The following is a 17,340-nucleotide window of genomic DNA, read 5'->3' as shown; positions in this document are numbered from 1 at the left end:
AACATTCTCCTCCACTTTTGGTCCTTTGCCACTACTGTTGGTGGTACCCTCCACAAGACTGAGCCTTAGCTCCTCCTAAGTGAAGTCACTTCATAGGCGCTCCCAACTTAGAAGTGTATCTCGCCCATAAATCACTTGGACGAAAGTACGCCTCTCCTTGGTGAACTCGTTGAGTGCTGTGCACACCATCTCACTTTCTGATGGTTTCTAACACCTTGTCCTGGAGAGATAAGAGACAATGTTCTCGCCCTTCTGCATCTTGACGTCCTTAGCTTCTCCTTGAGAATCATTTTTTGATTCTCAGATGGATTCTCGTACAACTTTATGACGACTTCCCACATGTCCTTAGTTGTGTTCCTGTCTGTGATATGCAGGACTATGTGATCCCAAACTCCGTCTAGGACCATCCTCTTTGCTTTGGCCATATCCTTCTTGTACTCATGAAACTAGATAGGATCTGTTGGTTTAGCAATTACAACTGTCACGAACTCCTTCAAACCGTGCTCATCCAAAAGGAATTGAATCCTGGCCTTCCAGATGCTAAAGTTTGAGGCTTCGTTAAGTCTGTCTTGATCTCTGACACTTGCTGCAACCATTTTTGCGAAACTCAAATACCCTGGAGAACTATATGCTGGAAATCTTCTTCTCCTTCCGACAGACCAACTCGACCTTTTCCCTGCTACTCGCACTCGTGGAATGCACAGATTTGCTTCTGCACTTGCCTCTGGTGTCTTTCTCAGAACTCGTAGTGCCTGTTACTCTCCTCTAGGCAACTCACTCTACCTTCTGGAAGTCCTTCTCCGAAATTTGGCACACACATTGCTAGCCCTGAAATTTACTTGTTGGACTGACAAGACTGTTACTACCTTTTGCTACTAGAAATTACGGTCTCCAATTTTGCAACTGGAAAACTGGAAACCCTTTGAGAAATTATTGAAATTCCATTTTTGTGTGCTTTTCTCTTCCTTCCCTTCGTTGATCTGTTGCTGCAAAGCCCTTGCTGCAAAATAATTGCGCCAGATCTGCACTGCGAACTCACTGATTTGCTCACTGGAAATCCTCTCTGATAATCCTACTGCCTGCTACTACAGGTCTAAGGCAAAATCAAACTTTTCCTTCACCTGAACTTGAAATCGATTTTTTTCCGCCTCTCCGCTACTCGGACTGCTTGGCTGGCCTGCGTAGATTTGGAAACTGGTGCTTCAAATCTCCCTTTGAAACTGCACAATCTCGCTTCCTTCGCCTCTAAGCCTTTGATTTGATCTTCAATGCTTTGATCCCATGTGAAAATTCCTTGAACTGCAGCAACTGGAAATTATTCTCCTAACTTTAACAATTTATTTGTCTTATGTAATTATTATTACGACAAATAGCGAATAATTCACACTGTAATTCTTCACAATAAAATTATGTTGCAGAAATATAAACAGGAACTGAGAAATACATGCACACACAATAAAATTAACATCGTTGTTTTTGGACAACTGTCCCCGGAAAAACCCCAAAGGGAAAACTGGTGCAACAGATGAGGGTTTTATTATTATGCAACAAAAATAGAGAATTACAACTGGATGCTCAACTGGCAATCCTCCAACAATTTATCTCAACTAGAAATATACAAAGAAAATTCTTTTCCCTTACAGCTACTAGATCTGGCTTCTCTGGCAAACTTGCATCTCCCAGCTAATTTGCATTGCTGGATTGGAAATACACATTGCTTGCTGGAGAAAATTCGTTCTGCCTCTGGAACAGCTTTAGATGAGTCCCTCCCATAAATGGATTTGGGCCCTCGCTATTGAATCGATACTTCTTCGGGCAACTCACACTGGCAAGCAGGGCAACTCGCACTGCAGAATACAACCTCCTTGCTGGATAATTCGGCTTTCCTTCCTTGGTTTTTGAAAACTGGAAAATCTCCCGAGAATTTCTCCGGAAATTCTCACTGCTGCAAACCCTTGCTACTATATCTCCCTAGGCTCGAACTGCACCTTGCTAAATACTGCGAACTGGGTAATTCGAACTACCTTGCTAACTAACTGTAAACTGTGTGTGTCCTCTCCAGTCCCTTCGACCTGCTCTTATAATCTTTCGCTGGAGCATCAATGACCAAGATCTAATCATGATCGATGGTTTATATTGTAGTAGACTTTGTCAAATCGATTTTTTGGAAGTCTCTAGAGCAAAATCGGTTTTCTCAATTAATACCCATTAATTAATCAATTTTCCTAAGTTAGACTTAGGAACTTTTTAATTATTAATCAATTAATTTAATTGAGAATTTTCTAAGTGTTTTTTCTCCAAACCTTTTTTGGGTTTTGGGGGTCTTGTGTTCCTTAGCCTCTCTGACACCTTAGAGACTATAACACCTGTTCGATGCTACCATATCCAACAAAAACTAACAGCCAGCAGTTGAAAGATACATTTTTCATGGTGAAAAAAGGGGGAATAAAGAGGTAATTCGACCCATAAAAGCAAAAAACCAGCTGTTGAGTAAAGCATGAATGGTGATCAGTGAGAAAAGATATTTTGGATGAGAAAAAGGCTAAGTTAAAAGGTCGCAATAAATCTTCAAGGCAGCAGTCATAATGAAAAGAGCAACTCAGTGAAAGGCAAAGCAATTCTAAACCGGAAAAGAAAGAAAAAATGGCTGAACTTACAAAGCTTTTGGGTTTTCCAAGTTTTCCTTGTTTTGAGCCATTGGATTGACTAGTTTGAGTGAGGAAATGTTTCTTCCATACAGGCATTTCAGAGAAGCGTTACAAGTGTTGGACAATTATTCTTAGATGCTTTGGTAGCAGCGGAGATCTCACTTTTCCATGCTCTAATCTCTTAGACCACTACCTCCACCGCAAGTGAAGGAATTCATGGTAGTCCATCACCCAATACTCATTATGGTGCAACCAACGTCTTGGGTAATCTGTGATTTTATTCAATTATGTTTGATTCTACCTCTTTGAATGTATTGGAGGCCATTGAATACATTTTTATGTAGTGCGATGTGCATTTGTTTTGAATTATGTCACTTGAGGCGCACATTCGCTTTTTGCATCACTTTCAATTTCGTTGTTACTATTATTTTTAGAAATCTGATATCAACCATTACATATTTCATTTGAAGAATTACTCCACTTTTGATTGCTTACCGGCAAGTCAAAAGTGAAGTTTTGTTGTATGCTAATCAAACTGAAGTTTTACGCAGCAATATTAAGTGGATAACTGCAATACGTCATGCAGGGACACCCCTTGAGACTGGAAAATACCAGTCCAGATGCAGAGACTTTCAATTGTGACGGGATTGACTATCTAAAAGTGTCATGCAGGTTTGTGGACACAGATTTGAGTGATAACACGTCCCCAACCCGCCATCCCTTGAAGAATTTGTGCTGCGCTGTTCCCCCATTCAGATAACTAGTGTAATATAGGAAATTTTTTTACATGACTCTTTAGGCAATCTCCTTCATATATGCCACTGAATTAATAAGCGTTTAACAACCACAACTTAGTTATTTCAAAATTGGGTCAGGTTAATGCACTTGGGCAGATAGCCCATTGTGCTTTGATTTATGTATGCATTTGACTGTATCATGCTAACTGAACTACTGTAATTGAATGTTTTTCTATGTATAAACAGTAGCACTGCCCCATCTCCTTTAATAGTTGAAATGGAAATTGATGCAGTCATTTTCCCCATGTCAAAATTTGCATCAATGTATTCCAATTGTCTTGAATCATGCAATGCCTGTTTCTCAAAGTTATGCGAGTCAGTGTATTTATACTACTTTTTGCTGTTACGGGAAGATCAAATTCTGTTTGTAAGAATTCAATCAATTCATAACACGCATGGTTTTTATCTAATGCTTTCTTTTGTGGTTTCCAGCCAACGAGCCCTCCAAAATATTGTGATCAATGTGGTTCACCATATTTAAGAGAGACCTCCAAGTTCTGTTCAGAATGTGGAGCCAAGAGGATAGGCACATGATAGGTGGAGCCAATTAAGTTTTACTTTGTAATTATATATTGTATTTTTGATACTTCGGCTACAGCGAAGTAAACTTCAAGGTATAGACACATCTGAAGAGTAAAAGAGCTAAATTATTGGTGTGTGCACCTTTTTCCTACCATTTGATGTGTATATTTATTGGTTATTTGCAAGTAGCCTAGTGATATATGCTCTTCATGGTTATAAATGAAAAAATTGAAATAACAAGAGTTTTTTTGTGGTTGGAAGTCTTTAATTCATCTGTGGTTAGGAAGTTGAATAGTTGTAGGATTTGTTAATGAAATCATTTTATAGGTTTACATATTTGATGCACCAGAGAGTGATGCTTTAAGGGCACAATCTCGGTCACATATTTGGTCTAGCTCCCAGTAGTATTGTATTTCAGAAATAACAGAGTTTTCAGAGTATTTGGTGCAACGGCTGTGTGTTTCATTCTTGTACAGATGTTTTCGTTTGCCTCTTTAGCTCACAATATCAATATATTTCAGAAATAAGAGTTTTTAGAGTACTTGGCAGGGCAGATATGCTTTTACGAAGGAAGTCAAATTGGTTGGAGTGCAACAATGCATGTAGGTTAGAGAGGCATTTCTTGTTGAGATGTCTTCTCTTGGGCAAACAAATTAATTGTTGCAGAGCAAAGTCATCCTCGACAATTCTATTATGGACATATGAGAATCTATTAACTGTAAACGTGCTCCGTACGAAACATTTATTGCAGGTTAGTTCTTTGTTGCCTTGGGTATTTTGGAGATGATCAAAATTGTGTGATTTAATATAACTTTTGTACTTCTAATATATCTAATAAAACAAGAGGTCTTATGAATGCGTTCACATTTGTCTGGTTTTCTGGTTTGATTTGGAAAATTTAAATTACTGGAGAAAATACCAGTTCCATATCGGATGTCATTAAACCTTGGTAGAATACCTGACGTTTAAATGATGTGGATCTCCATGTGGCTCACTAGTGGCTAGGTCGTGGGAGTGTAGTTGTGTGTCAGCTCTGGGAGTGCCCCTTTCTTGACAGAGTAATAACAATTATAGATTTTTTTTTGTATTTTTTGAACCCGCGTGAAATCTTTTTGCAATAATATTTATATCATTATCAATAGAATTACATTTTTCAGATGCTTATCAGCATGCTATGTAGCTCTATAACAAAGGGTCTGTATATGTCATTTGCTGCAATTTATCTATTTCCTATCCAATAAAAGAACAGTGCCACAGGTGGCTTCTTTCATATATAAAAAATGTCCATACAAGAACCTGGTTATATAGTCTTTCCATTTAGTCCAATTATACAGTTTTCCATTCCCCTCAGTAGTGTATCACAATCTCCACTAAGATCTTCTGAAAATTTATCCAGACCAGGTAAAGAAGAGCATCTCTAACTTAATAAAAGGACACATGATCAGAAACATTGGTGATTCTATCCACCACTTTGATGATCCATCTCCTAGGATACAACCGCAGTCCTTCCTTCGATAGCAGAGCTTCTTAAGTGTTCCTTTCCCTATAGACATGGCAGAAAGAAAGAGTTGTGAATGCTCATATCATCCTTTTGGATCTCATCATAGATAGTCCTCTGTAATGTTTTACAAAACACACAACCAAAATCTAGTTAATCACCATAGATTTGAAGATTTTGTGCTCCATGCTCTGCTCCCGACATGAGGGTTAATTTGAGTGACATGAACTCTGCTACATTGTTTGATCCTATTCCAAACACTGCTTTAAACTTAAAAAGTAATGGGAGTCCTGTAGGTATGTAATTCCAACTCCACTGATCTGAGAAATTGGTGTTGATTTTTCTAGTAGGTTGGCAGAATAGAACAATTTTCTTCCAGATAACTACTAATGATACAGTTTTGACTTCTTAGTGAATTCAAATCATCAAGTAGTTATACTTGAAAAAAAATTCAGCCATTAACATTAGGATCCATAGAGCAGTAAAGATCACAATAAAACAATGAACAAGACACACAATATTACCTTGGGAAAACCCCACTCCAAGGGGAAAAACCCAACACCCTTTCCCTAGGAGATAATGTCCAATTCAACCAATTTGTACACCAGATTCATCAATCAAGGTAAACATACCTTTGACAAGATCCTTCAACAAGACATCAAGACATAGAAACAAACTGACCAGCAAGATGACTTCCCACAAGTGCTAAGTTGACCTTCCAATATCTAATATAAGATGTCTCAGATTTGTTCATAATAAGGTCTGCTTCAGGACTCCAAGAGGACCAAATTTTGGCTTTTTCCTCAGACTCAGAATTCGGATGATATCACAGAAGAAGGTACCTCAAACCTTCACATTGGCCACAGAAGACAGTCCCTAGGATCTTCACACTTAGCCACAGAAGACAGTCCCTAGGATCTTCGCACTTAGGAATGATCAAATATATATATATTCTCCAAGAGGGGTCGAATGAGTGCCTCCAAGGGGTCATGATGACTTGATTTAGGAGGGCCAACTTGGACACTTGTGGGGTCAAAAATCAACAAATATAAATGCAAATTTTATTTTCCTTTTCCATTTCAAGGTCATGAAAAATGCCTTTCACAATTTTCTTTTAACAAATATATGACTATGTTTGAATCAGTAAATTTCTCTTTTGAAAATACCAACCACAACTACAATCTTTCAACACTCCCCCCTAACTAAGGAGGTCTTTTCATTTTCTCTTAAGATCAGTTTCCCCGACCAATCCACTCGCCTCTAGGTAATGATCCAAGGGAGAGTTTAGATGTACAAGTCTCATCATAAGGAAATGTTCATAGCATTAGGTTCATCAATCAACATTGTTCATGAGGCCCAACTCGCCAACCATATGCAACGGTTTCTCAATCAAGCACAATGACCCAAGAGAGTAATCGAAGTCAATTTCGCTGACCATCCCATTGGCCTCTCAGTCAAAATCAATGACCCAAGAGAGGGAGCTCAACATCATTATCCTTGACTAACCTACTAATCTCTCAATCAAACACAATGGCTCAAGGGAGTAATCAGGATCAAACTCTCCCACCATGCCAATGGTCTCCTGGTCAAACCTAATGACCTAAGAGAATTCACAGGGTCCATCTCCCCGACCATAAACAAGGGTCTCTCTGTCAAGTTCAATGATCTAAGGGAGGAATCCCTCTCTCAATATCAAACCCCTCGACTATATAGTCTCTCGGTCCACGACCTCGAGGAGAAATCCTAATATCGATGTCAAAAGGGTCAATCTCCCAGACCATATGGTCTCTTAGTCAAATAGAATGGCCCAAGGGAGAGTACTCAACATCAGTGTCCCCAACGAAGCCTACTAGTCTCGGTCAAATGCAATAACTTAAGGGATCACTAGAAGCCTCATAACCAACCTCCCCAATCATAAGGTTTCTCGGTCAAACTCAATGACCCAAGGGAGTAACCAAAACAATCTTCTCAACCATAAACCATGGTTTCTCAGCCAAGCCCAAGGAAGATTCATGATGCTATACAATCAATGCTTCCACTCTCCATGAGAGGGATTCTCAACCACTCCAGGCTTCTTTAAGAATCAAACTTTATCGGGTATAGTGGCTATGTCAAAGCATTAGAAACTTTCTCATAAACAAAAATGTATTTGAGCCTCAACTCTTTTTTGTACAACATCTTGGATATAGTGATACTTGATCTCAATGTGCTTCAATTTGTCATGAAAAAGTAGTTTCTTAGAAAGCTTCACACATATTTGATTGTAATTATATATCATAGTCGATTCCAACCCCTGATCAAAACAATTTTCAAAGCCAAATTGCTTCATGAATCCACTGTATACTTAGCTTCAACGATGTTAAGTGCAAGAAAGGTCTGCATCATACTCATCCATGATATCTAGGCTAAAACAACATCTAGAAGTGCTCTAGAACATCCAACCCAATCAGAATCAACAAATCCATGCATCAGATAGTTCAACGAGCCAACCAGTAGGGTTAAGCAAGTCAGCAACAAAGTCTCACAACTTCTTCAAATTTACCATCATGGAGGTATCCATGGACTCATAGTCCATCATGCCAATTTTCTAAAGGATTTCAACAAAGATTTCAACAAGATTATGCCACACTTTCAATCCTAGGTGGTTAGACCAGGATCCTTCAGTCAACTCCTCCTTTCATGTAGAAAACTGTTATGAATAATATATATATAAAATAATACAAATAATGTAAAATATTGATAATAAATAATGGTTAAATTAGTAACTAGTTAATGAAAAGGTATGTCCTAAGGACATGATCGTTAGTGAAGACGTACCTGCCTAGGGTATATAAGCAAGCCTTCACCCCTATTGTAACATCTTATATATCTCATCAATTCTTTTATATGATATTCAATATACAATTCCTTATCCTACTATGGATGTTTACATCTTCCAAGTATTTTGAAGATTACTACGTTGTGTATATGAACATTGTTCATTAAATTGGTATCAGGGCCATGTTGGCAGATCTCGACCTTTGGCCATCAATTTGTCGTCACAACTAAAGCGTTTTGCTACACGAGTTGGAGTTTCTCATTTTCGGCGAGATCAATTTAGAAAAGAATTGGAAAAATGTTATAAAAGAAAAGAGGTAAAAAAAAGAAAAAGAGAATTATTTAAGAAAAAAAGGGTCTTTGGCCATTGACATTTCAATGATTCTATTAAAAAAATAGTAAAAAAAGATAGTGCATGATAAAGTCCAAAGAGAATATTTTCAAATATTTTTAAACTATACGTAAGAGAAGGAAGAGTTGATAAGATTATCTTAATTCTTCATTAAAGTTTACAAGCTCATGGTTTTAACAACCCATGGTAATTGTCCATGCTATTTTCAAGGTAAAAGAAGAACAAAAGGAATAATATATATAGAAAAAAAGTTTATAAAAAATAAAATAAAACAAAAGAAAGTTAAAAATATAAACGCTGAATAAAAGAGAAGTGATAGTTATAGTTAAACCATAAAAAATGGGGCAAACGTATTTAATATTCAATGAACAAGATGGAGTCTAATTCGAAAATGAGAAAAGAAAGAAGGTTCTCTTATAAAGGTATTCCAATTGTAAATTTTAGATTATTTACATTAAAGGGATGTATCGAAGGGAAGTAGATTAGTATCTTAATCCAAACATCGAGGATAATTACGTCAATATTAATTTAACAAATCAACTATTAGTTCTAGAGCTAAATATAGCCGAACGAGAAGGTATTTTGGGCAAAAAAGAATATGAAATTAATGATTTACAAGTGACAGTGGATCATTATGAGTACATATCTTAATTCTGTGTCGTAACTATGCTTGACAAAGAGGTTGACATAATTTTCGGTCGACCTTGGTTCAAAGAATTAGGTACGTTCATGTTAAACAAATTTTTTTCTTGATGTTTTCTTACAAGAAGAAGATGACCACGTTCCAAGATATGATAACGAAATCAAAACTGATAATGTCTCTATCTAAAGATTTTACGGATATTTCGAAACTAATGTTTCAAGAGAATCCATAAACAATATCAAAGAAGCATAAAAATTCATGTTTGAAGGAGCATAATAAAAAACTACCTACACAAGTGAGAAAATATAAAGCTAAGAAACACCCGTTAGAAGAAGGAAAAGATTTTTTTGGAAAGAAACTCGACGAAAGTCCATCAGGAAAAGAAGAAGAAAGTTTATGTTTAAAGAACCTTAACCAAAGTTTTTTCTTTTGGGTGGTTCATGGTCATTGGGTGGCCGTTACCTCCATGGAAAATCTGGGCAAATCAACCCCGAAGGGAATCTTTTAAAACCTGTCGGCCAGACTAGCAGGGCCTAACCCCAAGGGCATAAAGGAGAATTGATCTTGTGACCTCCCGATCGACGAGGTACTTAACAATCGGGACTCAACCAGCTGAGCTAACCCTTGGGGCTGAGGACCTTAACCAAAGGTTATTAGAACAAATGGATGCGTAAGCATGCTCGACTGTTAAGGACCAGCAACGGGGCTCGACTAATAAGGAGAGGTCCGGCAGGGTGAGGGATTTATCGCTCATCCATCATATGGATGAGGGTGAGCCTGTCGAACTCTCGACCTATGGGAGAGGTAACGAACGCTCGACTAAAAGGCCGCCATCGCTTTTTTAGTTACTTATTTGAGAGGGGCCACCCAATAAGTAAATTGAAACTTGAGTTGCTCGACCATGTTAAAAGATGAGAAGCTTGAATGCCAAAATAAAGTTAACTAAGAAAATGAGGAACTTTTATGTCTCAGAAACCATAATCAAAGTCTACTCACTCAAATTAAAAAGCTTAAGGATGATAAGAAATCATTTAAAAACAAATTAGAACTTATCACGAAATAAGTGTCGAAGTCTTCAGTCCAAGTAGAAGAAAGAGGAACGAATACCAAGAAACCAATAAAAGTTAAAACATATTCAGATGTTGCAGTTCAAACAATGGAAATTCCAAGTGATGATTCAATAACCAACTCAACAACAACAATATCTGAAGTAAAACATGAAACTGCCACACATGATAAGGGAAATTCCAACCAGAGGAACTCCTTATTGACATCCAAATCATAAGAGCAAACAATTAAGTCAGTCTACATATTTGAACTATTTAGAGCGGAAACAACATTTATTTTTTAAGGAATGCTGGAATTTGCAAAATCCAATCCTATGATAACCATTCATTACAAATTTCTAGCGATTGGAAGATTCCATAGAAGATTAATCTAGGATGTCAAATCCATTCCGAGTCCGACAACTTTGTTTATCAATGAGAGCATCATATCCTCTAGTATCAACGAAGTTGAAAGTTCAGTGGTGAGAAGATACTCGAAATGGGAAAAGAAATTAAGCCCTTTTATCAGTAAGCTTTGAGGACAAAGTTTTTTAAGAGGAAGACAATGTTATGAATAATATATATATAAAATAATTCAAATAATGTAAAATAATAATAATAATAAATAATGGTTAAATTAGTAACTAGTTAATGAAAATATATGTCCCTAAGGACATGACCGTTAGTGAAGAGGTACCTGCCTAGGGTATATAAGTAAGCCCTCACCTTCATTGTAACATCTCATATATCTCATCAATTCTTTTATATAATATTCAATATACAATTACTTATCCTACTATGGATGTTTACGTCTTCCAAGTATTTTGAAAATTACTCCGCTGCGTATATGAACCTTGTTCGTTACATTGGTATCAGAGCATTCCTCTGAGTAGACGAATTTTGTTCGTTACAAAAACCCACGAAAATTCTGCTACTGCTTAAATGGACAAATCTGAAACTAACTTGTAACCCAAGACACAAAATTTTCTCTACTTAATTTGTAGAAAAGAAAATCAGAAATAAACAAAATCACACAATAGCAAAAACACTATTTTTCTAGTGAACCCATCCTGGGAAACCCTTTGCTTGTTTGGGAATTTTATTGATAGAAATTTGAGCAATACATCTGCTTACAATACAAACTTGTTTCAATAGAAAACAATCTTGTTCTCTTTGCTTATCTTAAGCTTGAAACCCTTTTCTTTCTCGCTAATCATGCTTCTCCTTATTTCTTCCTAAATCCTTGCACATATGTGACTCCTCTTATTTAGGAATTACTTCATAAATCATTGCACAATTCCAAAGGAAATTGCTTCTACTAATTTGTGCACAAGTGTCTCCTTAGCACATTCTTCCTCTCACAAACTCTCACACAAACCTGTGCTCACAAAATTAAATGATACAGTGAGTGCCTTCGTCCTCCTTATATGCAAATCAAATAGGCTAAATCTGACTAGGTTTTTTTGGAAGTCAAACTAGTGATTAATGAGTTAACTGAGTCAATCTGAGTCTTCTAATTTGTCTAGTCTCAATTTAGAACTAAGACTCTTCACATGTCAATTTTCAAAAATAACTCGCACTAGGAGACAACACGCTAAGCTTCCCACTCTAGCACATCAGTCAAACTGCTTCATGAACTCGTCTTAATTTATAGGGACTTGTGCATGCTAAAGAAGAACAACTCGTGGTATTTCTTGACTAAGGCACAAGTCAAGAAGACCTTGTCTCGCTAGTTTTCAATATTTCACTGGACAAAGAGGTTCTTAGCCCTTGTCATAAATAGATCATCAAAATCACGGGCTCATCTTCAACAAACGAATCAACGTCCCTTTTTGCAGAACCAAATAGCCATCAATTTGAAAGTACCATGCATGAGGTGCTTGAATTCATAGTTGTCTCCCTCTTACTTAGGTAATCCTTTGCTTTGTACTTGTAGCAATCCTTATCTTGGAATTCACAACTGACTTCTTTCGACATAGATCAAAACAAGCTTTAATCTTGCTGATCTGTCTACTCCCTCAGCATCCATAACTCATCTAATATCTCTCCACACAAGTTCTATTGTCACACACTTTTACTTTGTTCTTCCATTCTTCATCTACTGCCACAACCTTAGCAATCTTCATTATGTACCTATAGTCCTCATTATGAAGCCATGTAGGAACAAATACAATCAAACAAGATATGCAAGGACACGAGACTAATACTAAAAATGAAAATAATCAAGAAAGAGATATATAAAATAGTTCTTTTGAGAACATGTCGATTCCCCCTTGATCTTAGACTTCCTTCATCCAACTTGCTAATCAACTTTTGTCCTCATCATCGTTATGATGCCATTCCTTCCTTACAGGACCCAGGGTTTCTTCTTTCAGCGGAAGCAATCAATCCTAGGGTTTTGTTCATAAACTCTAAGGTTTTCTTATGCAAGCCTTGTTGCTTGCTAAGGTTTACAAACCCAAGATATTCAAATGTCCTTGATGATCCTTGATCACTTTAAATCAAGCAACATTTAATCCTTAAAGACTTGGAATTTCCTTCCAAGTGCATTAAACTTTTCATTCTAGTCTTATCCTTATATGCAAAAACTTCAAATCAAATGACTATATCAAGAGAGTATTCGATATTAAAAGCTTGGAGAGGAACCTAATCTTTCTTTCTGATCTTCAACAAGTGATATCTTCAAATTTAGCAGGTTTTACAAGGCGACTTCAAAATAATATCTTATACAAGTTTTGTTATTCAACATGAAGGTTACATGACTTCTTCAACTGAATTGTAGTTTTGTCAATGAGCATGATAGGAGATCAATTGTGAATCCAATGAACTTGTGGGTGAGGAGACTTATTCAGAATCACAATAGTCCATAATGGATTTTTCAAGAATCCATGGATGTAAAAAGCGATTGATCATGTTGTAGTGAAAATAACCTTTTGATGCAAGTATTTCATTCCAAGCACATAAGGATGTTGCTAATGCAAATTCCAAAGTAGATAAATCAAGCCATGATACATTCATTTGGAGACTTATGATTTCGTTAGTCTCTTAATGGTTATGAGTTTCGAGATACTAAGCCACCCATTATTCTAATGCCGTTTGATACCTTAGATAAATCTTCATAGAATTGTCTCAAACTTTTCTTTTTGGACTTCACTTCAAGATTACAACAAAAGATACCTAAATCATACTATAAGAGCATGAATTAAACAACATAAGGTCTCAGTCTTGTATTATTAAAGGCTTAGACTTCTGTCCTTATATCAATTTGTTTCTTCATTGAAATACTATATCAGACTATTCAGAGATGAAACTCAGTTTCCTTTGTGAGCTACCTTTGTATTGCTCTATTGGGCGCTGCCTATATAATGTTTATCTTGACTATGTTGACTATGTAACTCTTCCTTGATTATTGAGAATAACAGGAAGAGAGAAATCCCTAATTTTATTTTTATAGAACTTGGTCTTATTCTATAGTGTCAAATTCAACAACTTGATCTCAGAGATGCTAGCTCGGTCTTCTTCAAAAATGAGCTCGAACTATATTAGCTTGGACTTCTCAGACTTTTGGGTAACCACAAGCATAGAACTTGTCACCTTCCAAAGAGATAAAGTGGCTCGATCTTGACTCCTTCCACAAAGATACAAGATAAAACTTGTTTCCTTACTCAAACTTGTCACTGTCAGAAATGACAAACTCGGTTTGTAATCAACTTAATTTAGACTTCTAGTCTAGTTTCATCGAGATGATGTACTTCAAACTTCACTTCTATTGGTTACTACTCCATAGAGATAATATGCTCATACTATAGAGGTAATGTAGCTCAAACTTGTTACCTTTATATAGAGGTAAAGAGGCTCGGACTTAGTCACTGACTCGATTCATGCTTGAGACTCAGATTATGGACTTGAATCATCATCAAGTAGCTCGGATTATCATCTTTTAGTTTATATCATAATCATGAACTATGCATTGGTCACAAAAATCGCACTTTCCATAGTGATAAATTGCATATTTCACAAAGATAACTAGCAAATATGGACTCATGAGCAAGTTATTTTAAAGACCTCTTTAATCATAAGATGCTTAGGGATGTAGTCCCTTCCCTAGTATGCCCAAATTGGAGAAATGGGCATTCTGGAGTAGATGGAATTGCAAAAAGTCTTGTCAGGTTCTTTGTCCATTCCTTTTTGTATGAGAGAATGAAGGAGCTCCAGTCTACATCCTTTTTCTGGGAAATCTTAGATCACAATGCTATACTATTGGAATGGAGCGAAGAGAATGATTCAAATACTTTTCCTTTCAAATTCAACCACACTTGTTTGCATGAACTAGAATTTATCGACTTGGTTCACTAATCTTGGAGTAACCATACTTTTTTGATAATGATAGACAGATGGAGAAGGTCAATCTTAAATTAAAGAGGCTCAAGCAGGAGGTTCAAGCGTAAATTTCCAAGTGTAAAAAAGAGATTTGGAGAGATCTGTCTGCAATTGAACATGAAATCACAACTCTCATGGACCCTTCGATTTCAAAATATTTTTCGGATCAAACCAAGAAGATTGTATTAGACCCGGGGGAAAGGAAAAACAAAATCCTCAAATTTCAAGAAGATGAGTGGAGACTGAAGAGCAGGTTGGCTTGGATTAAAGGAGGAGACAAGAACACTGGATTTTTCACAAGGCAACAAAGAGAAAAGAGTACTATCTCCATATGGGCAATTAGAAATGATCCATGTAGGGTTCTCACCTCGATGAAGGATATCAAGAAATAGGCTTTCCTATATTGCAACAAGCAATTCAGGGAGTCAAAGGACAATATAGCAAATAAAATGGAGTTGGCTAATCTATTCCCTCACATGGTCAATGATGAAGACATTTTGTAGGTTGATAAACCAATCTTGGAGGATGACCTCATGTAAACTTTGAAGGAGATGGCGAAGGACAAGAGCCCAGGTCCAGATGGATGGCCGGTCGAGCTTTTCCTCTTCTTCTTTGACCTTATGGGCTCTGATTTGCTACTAATGGTGGAAGAATATATTTGCTTCGACCACATATCAGGTGCTACCAATGCAATATTCCTTACTCTCATCCCCAAAATGTCAAAATCTTTATATTTTTCTGATTATAAACCTATCTCTTTATGTACCTCTGTTTACAAAATAATTTCTAAACTTTTAACCAACAAAGTTAAAGAAGATCCTCTCACAGCATATCACTCTGGAGCAATTTGGATTTCTATCTGATAGAAGAATCTGGGATGCGGTGGTTATCACTCAAGAGTGCATACATACAATTAAAACCCGCAATCTGAAAGCATATCTCATGAAAATCGACCTTATTAGAGCATATGCCATGGTAGATTGGGAATTTCTTAGAATGATCCTCCATAAAATTGGATTTCCTTACAGGCACATCAAATGGATAATGGCCTGTGTGTCTTCAACGACCATGGCTGTCTTAATCAATGGCGTGCCTATTGATTTCTTCAAAACTTTTAGGGGATTGCGATAAGGATGTGCTCTTTCCCCTCTTCTTTTCATCCTGATCATTGATGCACTTAACAAAGGTATTAGAGAAACGAAGGTGACTGGTTCAATTTTTGGATGTAGGGTATGTAGAAACACTTCAACAACTCACCTCATATTTGTAGATGACGTTCTCAGTTCTGGAGAAGGCAAGGCATCTAGTCCTATTATCAACAAAGATAAAATAAAAAATCATTTTAGATGAAGAGGATTCAAAGGTAATTCAACAAATTGCATCTCTGTTTGGGATAAAAACAAATCTTTGTTAGGGGGATTTAAATATTGGGGTTCTATTTAAAGCCTACCAAATAAGAAAATTTGGATTGGATCCAACTAATTTAAAAATTTGAAAAAAAGCTTGCTCTTTGTGCTTACAAATGGCTCACTCTAGGACGAATAGGGACATTGGTCAAGGTAGTCCTGCGTGGAATATCAATATTTTGGATGCATTTGTGCTATCTTCCATGAGCGGTCATCGACAAAATTAATGCAATCATAGGAAAAAATATTTGGTATGACTATGGTAACATTAAGAAGTTCCATCTAATCCGGCTTGAATCCATCACTAGGCTGACTGAGATGGGAGGGTGGGGTATATGGGACTCCAGGCGTTTTAATCTCGCCCTGCTATCAAAAATATGTGGAGCGTTTTTAGCGAACATGGTATATGGCAAGAAATCATATTCGGGAAGTATATTCAACATACAAGCCTAGAGGATTGGATAACAATAGGGGATCCCTCAAAAAAGAGAGCATCCCTCATTTGGCGTAGCTTGATGCTTGCAAAACCTTGGCTCTATGGCAATTTATGCTCGCAAAACCTGGGCTCTATGGAAATTTATGCTCGCAGGTGGGTAGCGGCGAGAAGGTTTTAATTAGTCTGCATGCTATAAAGGGAATGTATGGGGATCATAATCTCTCGACTCTTTTTATTCAAATGCTAAATCAATAGGGTATTTTCTCCTTAGCTAGTCTCCATGTATTCCGCCCCTCTCTATTCTCTCCAACTTCCTGGGAGATTGGCCTTCCAAAGGAGTTCGAGGTTGATTGGGAGTATATTGCAATCATTTTTGTGACGCTGGGATCTCTTTGTCCCATAAGCAAGATAAACTTGTGTGGGGAGGTCGTGTTGCTACACTTGAATTTACACTAAAAAGTTCTATTCTTATCTCACAATGAATAATAAGCCCGATCTTTATGCAGATTGGACAAATATGATGTGGAAATGGGAAGTCCCGCTCAAATTCAAATGCTTCACTTGGATGACTCTTCACAATTGAATTATCACTTGGGAAAATCTAATGAAGAGAGGCTTCCAGAGCCCTGGGAGATTCCCACATTACGGATTGGCATTCGAAGACAGTGTGCATTTGTTTTTAAATTGTCGATTTACAATTTCCACTTGGGAGGTGTTAATTTTTCTTTAGGGCTATATTGTTCTTTGCTTTGATAATTGCATTTCATCATTACATATACAATTCACCCCATAACA

The 17,340-nt window shown here is 36.9% G+C and overlaps 1 protein-coding gene across 2 annotated transcripts in view; it reads left to right on the top strand.

Annotated features, from left to right (window-relative positions):
• The window catches only part of LOC149227998 (PPR containing protein), a 79,595-nt gene extending 75,360 nt beyond the window's left edge, over positions 1 to 4,235 (top strand). For both annotated transcript variants that reach the window (XM_089378029.1, XM_089378028.1), the window contains exon 10: positions 3,878 to 4,235. In XM_089378029.1, coding sequence (XP_089234155.1) covers positions 3,878 to 3,979 — 102 coding nt within the window. In that variant the 3' untranslated portion in view covers positions 3,980 to 4,235. The remainder of the gene's footprint in view (positions 1 to 3,877) is intronic.
• The last annotated feature ends 13,105 nt before the right edge of the window (positions 4,236 to 17,340 follow it).

This window comes from Pinus tabuliformis, chromosome J, assembly GCF_031772625.1.
Source record: "Pinus tabuliformis cultivar Carrire ecotype Pingquan chromosome J, CPIR1, whole genome shotgun sequence".
NCBI lineage: Eukaryota > Viridiplantae > Streptophyta > Pinopsida > Pinales > Pinaceae > Pinus > Pinus tabuliformis.
This window is presented reverse-complemented; position numbering and strand designations above follow the sequence as displayed.